We start from the raw sequence: 17,645 nt of genomic DNA on the forward strand, positions 1-17,645 counted from the left end.
AAATTGTATTTATCACAGACAAAAATCCAGTTCAGGTTCTCATTCTATCTCATCAGCACCTGGCAAAAAAAGAGAAGCAACCCTGGATACAGGACTCTCCTTTTCCCTTGTCATGTATGTGATTGTATCAGTACTTTTATGGGGACAAGGGGAAAGATTTGACAAATGCACAGTTGTACACATAACTGTGTGTTTACTTCTGAGTCTGAAAACTGGTGATGCAGAGCAACAACCAAATCCCTGGTCATTCACTGCCTCCCACGTCTAATTTTCTACCTCCTTACATTAAGACACACCAATGTGCTGTCATTGCTTACCAGACTATCTAGAGAAAAGCCAAGCAAAATGACACCTTTTATTGGCTAACTAAAAAGATTACAATATGCAAGCTTTCGAGGCAACGCAGGCCCCTTCTTCAGGCAAGATGCAAGGTGTTTTCTAAATATATGAAGATAGTCTTCTGCTAGGGCTACCTGAAGACTTTTAGGATCTAATTCTATGTAGATGTTTGACATTGTATGCCAAGAGAAATGTGTTTGTTCCCTGTCTTGCGAAGCGTAGAAAAATGCATTGCATTAAAATAGGTTTTCATTTATTGTCTGTAAATCTGAGAGCATGTTCCCATTTATTTATGTAGCCCTCCCACCATTTAACTGGCACGTTACCTATTACCTAGGATGAAATTTCACTGCTATGATCCACATTAAACACCTCCCAATAAATTTTAATAACCAATGGGTCCAATGAAAACAATTAGTTTATTATTTATAATTGTTACACTATTTCAAAGTAATGATTTATAAACACTCACTCCTTTTTATTAATTATTTGAATGCAACCACCATGTAAGCACTTCACACAATCATGGATAGAAAACAACAAACAAACAAACAAACAAACAAACAAACAAAAAAAACATAAAACACATTTATTTAAACACACCGCTTATGGGATATTATCACAGTTCAACTTAAATTTGAGTTTCAGCACAAGTAAGGTTTACACATAGAAATCAACAATAAATATATAGGTATATATAAAAAAAAAAAACGGTGCGCTTAGTTGGAGCTCATATGCAGTACATAACTTCATGTTGTACTCACGGTGTCCTTCCAGAACTTTTCCCCAAACTTCTCATTTTCCTCCTTGGTTAAACACAGGAATCTCACAGCTCCGTCTGGGATGACGCCAGCAGCTTCGTCTTGATGTGGGATTTATTTGCGTTCCCTGATTAGTTGTTGCCTCCTGTGATATTTCTGACACTGCTTATTTGCATTTTCTCCTTCTGGGATAAATCATGTCAGACGTATTGCATGCCAGCTGTGCCCTCTGTGGAATGCGGCTGTGGCGGTCCTCCAAAAAGTCCTTATCACCGAACTCTGTATCACTTAAAAAAAAGGGAAAGCGCGCAACTGTGCAGCCATGTTTTTTTCACTTCAACAGGTGAGGTGTCAACCTCTTGGTGCGCGAGTTCCCTTCCCGCTCTCCCTTAGCATCAAATAAACACATTTACTATTATACCCAACTAGGAGGGTGCTACACTCTCCCCCCACCAAAAAAAATCGTTGTGTCCTCATAACGAAGGGAAATACATTAGTCACATTGGATAACACTTGAAACCAAATACAGTATACTATAAGCAACATTATAGAAAATTTCACAAGTTAAACAAACTGAAAACTATTTTGCAGTTAGCCCTACTAAATGATGAAACTATCATCTGTATTTAGGTGCACCTATCCCAAATGTCCAGAATCATCATGCAATGATCGTAGAACAATCTGGTGAAATTTCTGTGGCAAAAGCAATTGTTTACACTTTGGTTTGTTGGGCGACTGTGTAGCGGTACATCACTCCATCTTCCATCTTCAACCTTCCCCATTCCTTCAAAAGTAAAGAGATATATTTGTGTTTTCTCTTGTTCACCATGTGAATATCTCCCTTTCTAAATGCGTTCCACAGCTCACCCAACCAAGGGTCTTCCTGCTGTGAGGCTTAGGACAGGTTCAGTTGGGGTAGTGATGCAGTGCTTAATGTAGCTAGGTTGTAGTATGCTGCAGGTACTGCCTTAACGGAGCAGTTAAAACAGTTAACAACTCTGTTGAATGAAGGACAGTTAAGCTTATTAACCTCCAACAGCTGACACATGCCTCTCACTCCATTAGAAGAAATGCTTATCCAGTCCTCATCCTCTACTGGGGTTTCATGGGCACACCGAGACAAAGCATCCGTATCTGTGTTTTGCTTGCCAGGTCGGTATTTGAGGCTGAAATCATAGGCTGATAGAGCTGCCAACCATCGATGTCCTGCAGCATCCAATTTGACAGATGTCAGTATGTAAGTAAGAGGATTGTTGTCAGTTTGTACCTTTAAACTTGGCCCCGAACAGATAGTCATGGAGCTTTCTACCACAGCCCATTTTAATGCCAAAAATTCTAATTTGTGTACTGGGTAATTCCTCTCAGTGGGTGTTAGGCTTCTACTAATGAAAGCCACTGGCCGCAAACCCTGCCCCTGGTCTTGATATAGGACTCCTCCTAATCCCTCATAGCTTGCATCAATGTGCAACACATAAGGTAGTTGAGGATCCGCAAAAGCCAATACAGGTGCCTGAGTAAGTTGAGCTTTTAGAATGTCAAAAGCTACTTCACATCTCTCATCCCATCTATCTCCAAATGGCTCAGTAGGCTTAAAATAGACCCTTCCTGGCTCTTTCTCCTTATGTTTTTCTGCTGCCTTCTTAGGCAAGCAGCCTTGCAGTAATTGGTTCAGTGGGTAAGAAACTTGGGAAAAGTCTTTGACAAACCTCCTGTAGTAACCACAAAAACCCAGGAAGGAGCGCAGTTCTGATATAGTCTGGGGTCTGGGCCATGAAATCACTGCTTCTGTCTTGGAGGGATCAGTTGAGATTCCATTTTGAGAGACAATGTGTCCAATATAGCTGACAGATGTTTGGCAGAACTTGCATTTATCAAGTGATAATTTTAGTCCTTCACTTTTCAGGCGATCCAAAACCTTAAGGAGGCACTGTTCGTGTTCTTCCAATGTTCGCCCAAACACAATGAGGTCATCCAGATACACCAAAACCTCCAATAAATTCATGTCCCCAACTGTTCTCTCCATAACTTGTTGAAAAGAGGCTGGAGCTCCTGTTATACCCTGAGGCATCCTTTCAAACTAGAAGAACCCAACTGGGCAAATGAAAGCTGTCTTTTCTTTGTCTTTTTCACAGAAAGGAATTTGATAGTATCCGCTTCTAAGATCCACTAAACCACTTGTTTCCACTAAGGCAGGCAAGAGCGTCTTCAATTCTAGGGACAGTGTATTGATCTGGAATTGTACGTCGATTTAGGGTTCTGTAGTTTACACACATCCGTTTTTGTCCATTCTTTTTATGCACTACTACTATGGGTGATGCGTAAGGGCTCCTGGACTCAGTAATAATACCAGCATCCTTCAGTTTTCCCAAATGCTGTCTTACATCTTCAATGTCAGCAGGGGCAAGCCGGCGAGACCTCTCCCGGAAAGGTTTATCTTCAGTTAGCCTGATTTCGTGTTGAGAACTCTTAGCACAGCCCATATCAAATTCATGACAGGAGAAAACATCTTTCCTCTCCAGCAGCTTTTGAGCTAGTCTTTTCTTCCAATCTCCGGGCAGAGAAGAATCACTAAAATCAAAGGAGTCCAAGGTCAACTGATTCTCAGCAGTCATCTCGCCAGGGGAGGAAATATGTGGCACAACCTCTACTGGGAAGATGTGAGCAATTGGCATACCCCGCTTCAAAGTAACAGCCTGATCGGACATATTCCGAACAGTGACTGTGATCCTTCTTGAGTGTTCAACTGGAGTGTTCTGCACTTCTGGCCTCACCAATAATGCCTCAGGAAACCGTGGCTCTTCAGGATGATCCACTAGCAAAGTTTTATTAGAAAATTTTCCTAAATATTTTGGAATCCCCCTAACTCTTGCCGTCTCACCAGGAGACAATATGACAGGCTTTGGGTGTGAAAACCACACTGTACCTTGGCTTAAATCATCAGTCTGGTCAGCTGTTATCCTCATGACCCTTTCAAATGCATCTTTCATGACAGGATGAACCACTAAAGTGTTCAGGAAATCTTTCCCAACCTTTTGCTTGCATGCCTCAATCAGTTTTTTCACCACAGATGTATTTGTTCCTAGTAGAATGGATGCTTCACCCTTCATTACTGGATCCGGACACACCAGCACCAGTGCATCAATGGCCTCAGTTACTCCAGTTACAGATCCTGGAAACTCGAGCCTCAAAGACAAACAACCGTCATAAGGGTATTGCTGAGAACTTAAACCCCATATCTCCAAATTTCCAATTTCCATTAAAGGTAGATGCTTAAGGTACCACTCATAAAAGGATCGATAGAGAAGATTAACTTGAGACCCACTATCAAGTAAAGCTTTAGCATAAATGCCCTCTATCTGTATAGAAAGGATAGCGCTAGGCCCAACAAGCCCTTATGGGAGCACAGCTGTCTTTTGGCGCTTTTCCACTGCATAGTACGGCACGACATGGTTCAGTTCATCTCACTTTTGGGGGGTTTTCCACTGGGAACAGTACCTGGCACCTGGTCCTTTTTTTACTACCACCTCAGGCGAGGTTCCAAGCACGCCAAACCGTTACCAAAACGTGACGTGTAAACTCTGCTGGTCACTGATTGGCCGGAGAAAATCGTCATTACTGCGTCACTGAACTTGTGACACGAGACACAACAGACCCGCTAGATTTTTAGCACAGCCAGCGAAGGTTCGGACGCACCATTTTGTTTTAACCAAAAATGGCTGTTTCGTGGTTTATTGAGGAAGTACAGATGTTCCTCTCGTTGGTAGCCGAGGAGCGGATCCAGCGAGAGCTGGATGGGGCGACGCGGAATGAAAAAGTTTTTCAGGAGGTCGTCGCAACTATAACGGCATGTGAATAATCCCTCCCACTCTAAAGCGGTACTAAACTGCAGTCGAAACGCAAACCGAGCCGAACTGAGCCGAACCAAGGTGAGCTGTACTGAACCATGCTGTGCCGTACTATGCAGTGGAAAAGCGCCTTTTTTGTTTAGTTCATTGCACTGGGTGGAATGTGTCTTTTGAGGAGCTTCAGCCCATCCCTCTACTGAGCCCCGGGCTAGTTTCCCGTCACCCTTCTCATTTTAATGAGTCGTTGATTCACTTTTCTCAAGTTATCCTCATTTGCACAGTCCCGTTTAAAGTGGCCATCCTCTCCACATTTATAGCAGAAAATGTTTTTCTCCACTGTCTGCTTTGCTTAGAGAACTTCTCCCTGTAGTGGCAGCTAAGCTATGCATTTTAGGAGTGTCTGATGTCACTGGAGCAACAGCAGCAGACAGGAGACGAGCCATTTTACTTCTCAGTCCCCTAAATTCCTTCTTTAGCAGCTCAACCTCAGAGTCAGCTAAATCTGTTTTGTCAGAGGCCACGGAGGACACAGTTACACTGGCCTGAACATTACTTCTATTATGAATCATGTTCTCTTCTTCTCTTACTTCTTTTAGTTCAGTGAAAGGAGGTGGTTCACAAAACTTGTGCGTCATTCTCAGCCTAAGTGCCACCATGTCATCTGGAAGAGCTCAATACGAAGGCGATTCAATTCAGAAGACTTCAGTCCCCCTTTTCACAGAACACTGTGTAGTAGCTTATCTAGCTTGATTATATACACAGAGAGCTTTTCCCCTTTTTCTTGGAAGGTATTTCTGAACTTCACCATCAGATGCATTCTCTGTAGGACCAAATGCTGTATCTAGAGCCTTCAGGTAGTCACAAGAAGTAGCTGAAGAATTTTCAACCTTCACAAACCTCACAATATCTGCTGCGGGCCCTCTAAGGCATTCCACTAGTCTCTGTTTCTTCACATTGTCAGAACACTGCCATTCTTCGAGAATATGTGTAGTGTGTTCAGCCCATACCTCATAGTCTTCATCCCCATTTAGTGTAGGAGTCAGTCCAGAAAATGTGTGCAGTTTCCTGTAATTCTGTGTTTCTACTGGTGAGGCAGTTTGGCATTTCTGAACTAGTGAATTAATTGCGCCAACTAACTCAGTGTTAAGTGTGAGAGCTGGGGAAGCTACATTCTGTATGTCAGCTAAAGATTTTCCCTCTTGTTTCAAGAAAGACATAAGCTTAGTATGGAACTCTTCACCTTTACTACTGCCAGATGAAGGGGATGTAGCACTAAGTACTTGAGTGGACCATGGGCCTATTTCATCAGGAATTCCAATAAAAACTGGAAAAGAAATTTCAGAAACCCTTTTAGAAGTCTCTACTAAGACAAATTGCTCCCTACCTGTTTTATCACTGCATCGACCATACACTTTTGTCTTGCCATTTCCCTTAACTGTGTCTAGCACCCTATATATAACTGTGTCTGTAATGTCCAGTGGCATATTGCTTAAAACAACAGCATTCTCAAGTGCAACATTCTTCTCTTTACACCAAGCAATAATCTCATATACATCCATATTGTACAAACTTCATCAATAAACAAACAAACAAGTTTGGAAATGGAAAAAGATATATACAAAACTGCACAGTCGAGCACAAGTAACTTCAAAAAGGCAGAAAACACATAATGCTATACAGGAACAGTATTTATCACATCACATTCATATTTTAATCCCGGACGAGCCCCCACAAATCCCCTTCCCACCATTTAACTAGCACGTTACCTATGACCTAGGATGGATTTTACTGGTGGGATCCACATTAAACTCCTCCCAATAACTTTTAGTAACCAATGGGTCCAATGAAAACAATTATTATTTATAATTGTTACACTATTTCAAAGTAATGATTTATAAACACTCACTCCTTTTTATTAATTATTTGAATGCAACCACCATGTAGGCACTTCACACAATCATGGATAGAAAACAATAAACAAACAAAACATAAAACACATTTATTTAAACACACCGCTTATGGGATATTATCACAGTTCAACTTAAATTTGAGTTTCAGCACAAGTAAGGTTCACACATAGAAATCAACAATAAATATATAGGTATATATAAAAAAATCGTTGGCGCGCTTAGTTGGAGCTCATATGCAGTACATAACTTCACGTGTACTCACGGTGTCCTTCCAGAACTTTTCCCCACACTTCTCATTTTCATCCTTGGTTAAACACAGGAATCTCACAGCTCCGTCTGGGATGACGCCAGCAGCTTCGTCTTGATGTGGGATTTATTTGCGTTCCCTGATTAGTTGTTGCCTCCTGTGATATTTCTGACACTGCTTATTTGCATTTTCTCCTTCTGGGATAAATCATGTCAGACGTATTGCATCCCAGCTGTGCCCTCTGTGGAATGCGGCTGTGGCGGTCCTCCAAAAAGTCCTTATCACCGAACTCTGTATCGCTTAAAAAAAAGGGAAAGCGCGCGACTGTGCAGTTTTTTCTCTTCAACAGGTGAGGTGTCAACCTCTTGGCGCGCGAGTTCCCTTCCCGCTCTCCCGCGGCGCCGAAAGACACGCGCGCTCTTAGCATCAAATAAACACATTTACTATTATACCCAACTATGAGGGTGCTACATTTAAATGTGCTGCTATGGAGGCTTTGGTATTGTTTTGAAATAAGTCTTTTATCAGTGTAATTTTTCAGGTCCATCTCTTGGACGGAGGGTTGGAAATTGTGTTATACTGAATCTGGCATGCATGTAATTAAAAAGTGTTTTGTGAAAGATTGTAATGAGAACAGAGTTGTTCAAAATTTGCAAATATATAGTGATTTTGGATGACAAAACTAAAGAAACATTTAATAAGAATGATGTCCCAATAAAAGCTATATACAGTTTTACACAGACACCACATATTAAACTGCCTTTCACAGAGGCTAATTGCTCAGTGATGCCTTTCAGGCTCTTCTGTTTATTTTATTCCCAGGAATCTGATTTCTCATAAAATGTGACTAAATCTTCTCTTATTTTTAATGTGCTGTAAATAATGAGAGAGCTATCTATAGCATACAAAATGAATTTTGACAAACAGTTGAGTGAACCGTACACATTTTACTGGGTATGTGCCAGCACTTTAATTATATTTTTTTAACTAAGAAAGCAAATAAATATATTACAAATTCCTCCAGCTGAAATGCAAAATTTTGATTGATATGTTGATGTCTCTATTTAAAGAAAATTACAGTTGATAACAGAGGTGTAATTAAAGAAATATACACAATCTACTGAACCGTTGCTCTATACATGCTACTGGTGATTATTTTTATCTATATAGCTACAGTACTTAGCAGAAGCTTGACATAAGAAAGTTACAAAATGCATTTCTTTGTATTTCCAGACTTTCCATATGGATCACACTAACTGGCATTTAAAGTATTATTTATATAAAAAATATTTTTAATAAGAGATGCACTACATGGTACAGCGTGTCAGGAGTCCTAGTGTGTTTCAGTGCAGGGGAAGGGTTTTTTTTCAAATAGTGTGGCCCAGAAACATGAAGCTGGGTATCTGCAGGAAAGATGTGTAGTCCCGGAGCGCTAATGGTGGAGTAGATTAATTAATTATGCATGTGTGTGTGACTGATTTGTGCAGCCATCCCTCATTTGCAGTTTCGTGAGTCATTGAACACAGGACCTACAATTGCAAGGTTATATAAAGGGTCTGAATAGATCCAAAAAAAGAAAAATGATGAAGAAGAGAAACTGAGAAAAAGAAAGAAAGAAAGAATAGGATCAGATGGTAAGGCCAGTGCACAGCACTGGAGGTGAGCAATCTGTGAAGCCCTTCGGTGGAGTGAACGGTGTTCCTGGGGAGGATCGAACTTTGCTGAATGATCTGAGCAAGAGATATAATGTTGTCCAAAAGCCTCATGAGCCCCTCAGGACCAAATAAGTACCATATTTTTCACTCCATAAGATGCACTTTTTTCCCCAAAAGTGGGCAGAAATGTCTGTGCGTCTTATGGAGCAAATATTGCATCATAGACCATGATGTGTATTACCTGACCTGTCAGCGGTAGTGACAGCAGTTAGAAGAGGAAGTGGTAGGCCCATGAGAAACCCCTGGGAACACTTAAATGTCCCACTTTACTGCTGAATCTCAGGGCGTCTGGTCAGTTGCCATCCACCTTTGCCCTGGGAAATTGCTGAAACACTCCCAGCTACAACCGCTGACTTGGATGGGCGATCTTTCCAAAGAAAATCAAATCACGAACCTTTTAACACAAAATCACGATCCACAATTTGAATTGCAATCTGTCTTTTCAATGTGACATACACTTAAGGGAATATCATCAAACTCATCAAGACCTAAGTAACACTTTATTTTAAATATCAGACACATTTGAAATCAATTGTTCTCTTGTTCACTTGATAAGCAGAGTTAATGAACACACCACAAAGCTGGCGAGTGAGTGAGGAAGGCCCCTCCCCTTGGCTCGGATTCGCACAAATAAATCGGTACTGCAAGCGAACTATGATACATTGCGAAATGAGAGAACTCGCAAAATCAACCAGAATGTTGAAGCAAGTTATAGAAAAAAAAACAGATCTAAATCCGTTAAGTAGTTCTCTCGTGAACATGCAGCGGACAGACATACAGACTTTGGATTTTATATATTACTAGACAGTAACGGCGCACTGCACGAATACACTTTACTTAAGCATTCCTAGTTTTCCTACTCTTTCTCTGTATGTTTAGCATTTGTTTGCTCAGAGGTTGATTTGCTTGCTGAGTGACCTGCTTCTTCTCTTCATTCATCGCCATATTTTCGCGTTAAAACTGATTAAGTCAGTGTTTGTGTTGCAATTACTTAGTACGTTTTCCTGAATTTTTCACTTAAGCTGGTGCGTAAGTCTTCAATCTGCCTCAAGAATGATTTAAGATTTGTTAATGACAGTGATGATGGTTCTTAATACCGCTGTTGACTTTACATGGTTGAAATATTATTCTGCTATATTTTATTAAATATATTAGTACACCATTTGGTTCAGAATATTTTTTTTTCTTGTTTTCCTCCTCTAAACCTAGGTGTGTCTTATGGTCAGGTGCATCTTATGGAGCGAAAAATACGGTATTTGTTTGCTTACTTTGTAGACATTAGTGAGAAGCCTGAAGAAGGGGCCTGAGTTGCCTCGAAAGCTTGCATATTGTAATCTTTATAGTTAGCCAATAAAAGTTTTCATTTTGCTTGACATCTTATTGCATTCATAATGTCTAACACGGTACAACACTCTAGTTTGTAGACATTATAAAGGATAGAATGAAAAAACTAAAGTTATACAAAAAGTCATAGTAATAGTTACCATGTAGGTCTCGACTATGGGTAAAATATGTCAAGGGTATCTGTCAACAAATAGGAAATAACCGGAGACTTGTGCTGCCCGGCAATAAAGCTAAAAGCATTCGTTACCCCATCTGCTTCTCTGATCTTGGTGTACCCTTTTCCATACACAGTAAACTCACTTACCACACCAAAAATCTCAAAGTCTCAATGGTGAGGGTAATAATTTGTTATGGTTATTTTTTGAGTCCAGGGTATTTTATCTCAGTGTAGTCTGTATATTCTTCCTGTCTATATGGACAATTTCTCTTTTTTTCTCAATCATATCCCAAAGATGTGCTGATTCTGACCTGGGCCCTCTCTGAGTGCAGATGTTTGTGTAAATGCATTTTGCAATGGACTAGTGCCTTGTGCAGGGCTGGTTCCTGCTTTGTGTTTGGTGAAGCCAGGAAAGGGTCAACAGCACCATGTCTCTATACGGTATATGATTTGACTTGAGTATGCTATGTTATAAATTAATTTGGGTATGTAGGTGAGTGTGCCCTGTGATTAACTAGTGCCGAAAGCAAGACTGGTTCCTTAACTGGACATAGTGCTGCTAGGATAAACTCTCCTGTGTTGTTTCTCTGTCATTATTACAGAAAACTGTCTTTTCTTTCTAAGTGAATTAAAAATTAATACTGCACTTTCAACTACCCATTTTTTTCTATTATGGATGTTCCCTTATGAGTTTTTGCCAATAATGACTTGAAACCTTAATGTAGGTAAAATGTCATCTTAAGGCTGTCTAACAGACAGCAAAGCAAACAAAGATTGATTTCCAGATTACTTTTTGGTTACTAGCATGGACTTGTTTGTAACTTTTTCCAAAAAGTTACCCTTAACTGTTCTCTCTGTGCTCTTGTACAATAACAGATTTTCAAAGTAATTCTTCAGTTTTGTGCCATACAATCCTAGAGGTAGTCTAGACGGTCTTCCTTGAACTTTTTCTCTTTGTAATATGTAGAGCCTAACTATCCATACTAATCCACATGTTATCCCTTACATACAGTTTGCATTGCCACGGTGAAAAAAAAAATATGGACACAGCGAAGAAAAAAAAAAGCCTAAATGTCGAGATTAAAGTCGACATGCTGACTTTATTCTCGACATTTCCCCTTTATTCTCGCCATTTATGTCGAGATTAAAGTCGACATGTTGAGTTTATTAGCTAAGTTTCCATCCAGTTTTTTGCGACGTTTTGTTATCGACAAGCAGAATATACGTAAAAAAAATGTGCGAAATTTGCTGTCTCCAGCCTGTTTCCATCCAACTGGCTTTTTATCGATAAAATGGTGTGCGTGATGACGTCATCCCCTCCAAAACGAACTGTCGCATAAGTTTTGTTGTATCGCGAAAAAAAATCTGCCCTTGAGCCGTTTCCATACATAATTTTGTGTATGTCGCAAATTATCTACCTTTTGTTTTCCACGTTACACCCCCTCCACTAAACAAAGAAATTGAGAGATTATTCAGACAGGTCATAAACTCTAATTAGAAATCTTGGACTTCCAAATCTTTCTCATAAGACAGACTACTTCACACTCCTCTCTGCAATTTGATTAAGTATAAATATACACAATTATGATCACATAATATTATAGTTTTGAGGAGAATAGGCCACACATTCCAACAAACTCACCATTGCTATCCAACTAATTTCTTAAAATTAACATCAAGTTGAATTTTAACAGTCACCAAAATACTAGTATCTACCACACTACTTGGTAACTTTTTCCAAATGTCTATGATTCTCTTTGTGAATAAAATTATACTTCATTTGCCCTGTGCTGGGCGGAGTGGTAGCTCTGGAGCTAGGGATCTATACTGGCAATAGAAAGGTTGCCGGTTTGAAACCTATAAACGCCAAAAGTGACTCTATTTCTTTGGACCCTTGAGCAAGGCCTTTAACCTGCAATTGTTCAATCCTGGGTGTGACATTAACACTAGAATTACTAGAGCATACGAAAAAACACGTAGATCCATCCCACCTTAAATCGCTTTGCAGCTCTCTATCAGTGTCTTTTGTCCTGTAAATGTGTCGATAAGCAGCAAGCAGTCTACTATCATATCCCCCCACCACCACGCAGTTTTCTCAGCTCAGGTCTGTTTCCCTGCATGTCAGTTGTATAGAGTGAGAAGTCAAGCAAAATAACACCTTTTATAAATACTATATATTATTTGGAAGATATGCATTTCATGTGTGTTCTGTGTCTGCAACAATCTGTGTAAACACATCATTAAAACAGAAACGTTTTTCATGTTTTAGTAATAATTGACAAAATGTAGACATGAAATGTATGATGTGTGAAGCCTGAATTCCAAATATCAAATACTGTAAACACTTTCACAAAAGGTACAAATATAACAGAACAAGTGCACTTCTATTCAAGAATATAACTGCAGAAAAAGAACCCGCATTAGGGTGCGACATTGACAGGCATTTGCTACAACTGCTTTGGTGGCACAACAGTATCAACTGTTGACTGGTAATCAAGTCTTCACGAGTTTGATTCTGTTTTGAGAAGTGATCTGCTCTTATTCTTACTATCTTAGAATAAATACATACATTTGATTTCAGTCTGTAACAGCCGGTGTAAATTTATGATACTTGTTTTTTTTTTATTCAGTTTTATTCTCCCAGTCACGTTGACGATTACCCCCCCCCCACCCCCATCTGACACTGCTGCTTACACATAAAGATGCGCTATAACAGAGGTGAACTCAGATGATAACGACGGTTCTACATCGGAGAAAGAATGCACGTCGCCGCATGGATTTTGCCATTGCTGTACTTTGTTTATGTACACAGAAGCTCTGCAGTTCACTTGTAACTTTACGCTGAAGGAAGTAAGTAAATAAATAAAGTTAAATAAGTAAATAACATTAGATATGGCTCTTACAGTTAGGTCCATAAATATTTGGACAGAGACAACTTTTTTCTAATTTTGGTTCTGTTCATTACCACAATGAATTTTAAATGAAACAACAGATGCAGTTGTAGTGCAGACTTTCAGCTTTAATTCAGTGGGTTGAAGAAAAAGATTACATAAAAATGTGAGGCAACTAAAGCATTTTTTAACACAATCCCTTCATTTCAGGGGCTCAAAAGTAATTGGACAAATTAAATAACTGGAAATAAAATGTTCATTACTAATACTTGGTTGAAAACCCTTTGCTGGCAATGACAGCCTGAAGACTTGAACTCATGGGCATCACCAGATGCTGGTTTTCCTCCTTTTTAATGTTCTGCCAGGCCTTTACTGCAGCGGCTTTCAGTTGCTGTTTGTTTGTGGGCCTTTCTGTCCGACGTTTAGTCTTCAACAAGTGAAATGCATGCTCAATTGGGTTAACATCAGGTGACTAACTTGGCCATTCAAGAATTTTCCACTTCTTTGCTTTAATAAACTCCTGGGTTGCTTTGGCTGTATGTTTTGGGTCATTGGCCATCTGTATCATGAAACGCCGCCCAATCAATTTAACTGCATTTAGCTGGATTTGAGCAGACAGTATGTCTCTGAACACCTCAGAATTCATTCTTCAGAATTCTTGCTTCTGTCTTGTGTCACCTCATCAATAAACACTAGTGTCCCAGTGCCACTGGCAGCCATGCATGCCCAAGCCATCACACTGCCTCCACCGTGTTTTACAGATGATGTGGTATGCTTTGGATAATGAGCTGTTCCACGCCTTCTCCATACTTTTTTCTTGCCATTGTTCTGGTAGAGGTTGATCTTGGTTTCATCTGTCCAAAGAATGTTTTTCCAGAACTGTGCTGGCTTTTTTAGCTTTTTTTTTTTTTTTTGGCTCGTTGGTGCCATAATAAACATGAATCTCCTTTATGGATGAAAAGAAGAAAAATCTTAGTTGTCATAAATTAGGGAGCTGTGTGTTGTCTGAGATTTGGGTCCAAATGAGAAGCTGACATTCAGGGGCATCTCCCTTTAATAGCGGTCCATCCATCAAGGGTGTCTGTGTGAGGAAGAAAAATGAGACAAGCAGCAGTGCCCCCTCTCACCCTATCAGGGTATTGCAGACCTTGGATGAGACCTTGAGGTGTACCACGGATGCACATGTGTGACATTAGTTATAAATTAAAACAATTGTCAGACTTATTTCTAAATTATAATTATAATTAAATACTAACATTTTCACAGAAATTTGCAAATTTGATGGAAGTAGTTTTGAAAATTATTCTTCAGATTTCAAGATTATTTCACTGTATTTTATAATTTTACCAAAGGTAAGCCTTTTTCTTTATATACACTGGGTTATCATTTTTAAAAATACTGGGAGATGTGCAGAGAAGCACAATAAATTAATTATTTTTTCTGTGCTAAAAGGCTAAGAGAATTAATCCTTTTTAGCTTTGAACAAAGAGGACTATGAAGTGACTTATTCAGGTCTTATAATATTTTCAAAGGGAACAAATATTACAAATGTAACAAGATTATTTAGTTACATATTAATGCACATACTGAAGAAAAAATTAGGGTATTAAGGGGAAGTGCATGAAAATTTGAAATATTTCTTCATATAAGGGGTCACTTGAATTAAAATGCATTTTTGAGACAACTTAATTATTAGCTCACCAAAGAAGCTAAGTGAAATGAATGGTCTTTTACCATTTTTCCAAATTTCAAATGCACTTATGTACAGTACATGTACAACTTTTACTGGAATGCTTTAGAATAAAAAAAACATAAAAATGGATTATAAATAATCCATTCATTCATATATTTTCAAAGGAAGGGGGTTATAGCAGTTAAATCAAGAAGCCTGCATTAATGATGCTTTAAGTAGCTATGCAGATTTTAGGTAGGGTCTGCTATGTGTCAGTAATGAAAAATTAGAGAAACAAATGAATAAGATGAGCTAAGAGATTGTAAATACACACATTATATTCTGAAATTAGAGAAATGACCTTCAAAAAACAGCTTAAAAAATCAACTATACAGAAGCTTAATAGGTTTTTAATACCTATTAATTTAATAAATCAAATACACAAAAAATTATTGTATATTTATACAATAAAATTGAAGGCTATTTTATTTACACAGCTACAGTATGTGTGTATTACATTAACGTGAAAATTTTAATATATGGTACATACTTATATTTGAAAATCAAGCATACAACCTCTTCTTCTGCACCCATAAGATATTACTGTAACTATTTTTTCCAGTTGGAGAGCTTACTAAAATAATAAACAAATAAAAAACAATCCATTAGTTCAGTAAACTCAAGTATGTAAGCTTTAAAACAGAAAATACGAACAACCAAAATACATTAGCATATTAATGTAGTTCAGAAGAAGGGTGATGCAGAAAGATGACTGAGACTGTGGAAGGACTGTGTAATTTCTTTTAAATAAAAATCATAAGCTAAAGCAAAACACTCTGCACTGAATTGGCTGTGGACTGTGACTAAACACCTCCTGAATGTGTTTTATTATTTCAGATATCGTTTACTAACATATACCTAACTAATCTACATCATTATTCACTAATAAAAGTATCATGTTCATTTTATATATATATATATATATATATATATATATATATATATATATATATATATATATATATATACATACATAAATATATATCACTCCATCGCGGATTTTAAATGTAAGCATATCTAAATATATATCTTCGCTAGATTTTTCGCTGGTTCGCGGATTTCTGCGGACAATGGGTCTTTTAATTTATGGTACATGCTTCCTCAGTTTGTCTGCCCAGTTGATTTCATACAAGGGAAGCTATTGGCGGATGGCTTAGAAGCTACCCAATCGGAGCATGTATTTCATATTAAATAAAACTCCTCAATGATATAAGATATGCTTCCTGTGCTGTGATTGATTATTTTGCTTTTCTCTGTCTCTCTCACTCTCTCACTCTCTCTGCCTGATGGAGGGGGTGTGAGCAGAGGGGCTGTTTGCATGGAGGCTGTTTGCCTAGAGGATACGGACGCTCCTCTAAAAAATGGCGCTTTATCGCGTTGCTTTGGCATACTTAAAAGCCCAAGAGCACGTATTGATTTTTTGATTGTTTGCTTTTCTCTCGCTCTGATTCTTTGAAGAGGAAGATATGTTTGCATTCTTTTAATTGTGAGAAAGAACTGTCATCTCGGTCTTGTCATGGAGCACGGTTTAAACTTTTGACTAAAGGGTGTTATTTCATGTCTAGAGGGCTCTAATAATGTTAAAAGTGTGGGGGAGTTTATAAGGGCTTAAAATATATAAAAACAACATTACAATCATATTGTTTCTACTTCACGGATTTTCATCTATTGCGGGGGGTTCTGGAACGCAACCCCCGCAATCAAGGAGGGATTACTGTACTGTATATATATATAAATACAGTACATACCGAGGTGGCCAAAAAATTTGTTAACAGCTGTTATCTCTGGACTTTACCAAAGTTGAATCAAATTATAACAAACAATGTGTAGTATGGCATTATCTCAGAAGATGTCATTACTCGCATGAATGAAACCAGCTACAGTACACTGGCCATGCTTCGAGAAGAAATTAAAACAACTTGTGCATCAGAGTTGTTCAAGCAGTAGTTTGCTGTAATCAGAAGTGTCTGGATGCTCATGGTAACCATTTTGACCACCTGTTGTAAATGTAGAAGTCAAAAGTGACTTAAATTCATTCCTTGATATCTGTATGAATTTAAAATCACAACTTTAATACAGGTTTTTCTTTTGTTGAAGTGTGTATACCTTTTTTTTGCCCCATTTGTATGTATATATAATATATATATGTATATAAATATAAAGTATATATGTTCTGTCTATACACAGGTTTCTCACAACAAGAAACTTTCAGAAAGAACTTGAAGGAATTTGCAGACAGATCAGGAGTATCTCAATCCATTCTCAGCCAAAACATGTCTCCATATCTCATTAGTTTTCCCTTATGATGAAAGAGCTCAAGGCCTGATTAAGAAGGGATCAATCATAATCAGTGCAATAGATTGCACCCATGGAACAATACAAAAGCAGTTTTAGTAAAGGGAAACAGTTTAAGTGAGTGAATAACTCTGATCTATATAAATAAAAATCATAATCTGTTTGTTTTCCAATCACGCAAAAATGACAAATGATTTTCCCAAAATTCTGCCATTGGCTATATAGTAAATTGCGGAGAGGAACTGTAATGGGTGGGAGGACCCAAAAACCAGTGTGTGACATGGGGACTACAGTTTCTATCTGGCAGCAGGAGAGCATTGGGGCTGTTGGAATGAAACCGTTATCAGTGTGCACAGTTTTTAAATCAACCAAAGCGGGATGTCATCTAAAACTGCAGATTATTTTCTTC

At 38.5% G+C, this 17,645-nt stretch overlaps 1 protein-coding gene across 1 annotated transcript; it reads right to left on the bottom strand.

Moving 5' to 3' along the window:
* Positions 1 to 5,682: 5,682 nt before the first annotated feature.
* On the bottom strand, positions 5,683 to 6,504 carry LOC120524450 (paraneoplastic antigen Ma1 homolog). Its single transcript, XM_039746302.1, has one exon. The coding sequence runs from the start codon at positions 6,502 to 6,504 to the stop codon at positions 5,683 to 5,685; it is 822 nt and encodes a 273-aa protein (XP_039602236.1).
* Positions 6,505 to 17,645: the final 11,141 nt, after the last annotated feature.

This window comes from Polypterus senegalus, chromosome 2, assembly GCF_016835505.1.
Source record: "Polypterus senegalus isolate Bchr_013 chromosome 2, ASM1683550v1, whole genome shotgun sequence".
In the NCBI taxonomy this organism is placed as follows: domain Eukaryota; kingdom Metazoa; phylum Chordata; class Cladistia; order Polypteriformes; family Polypteridae; genus Polypterus; species Polypterus senegalus.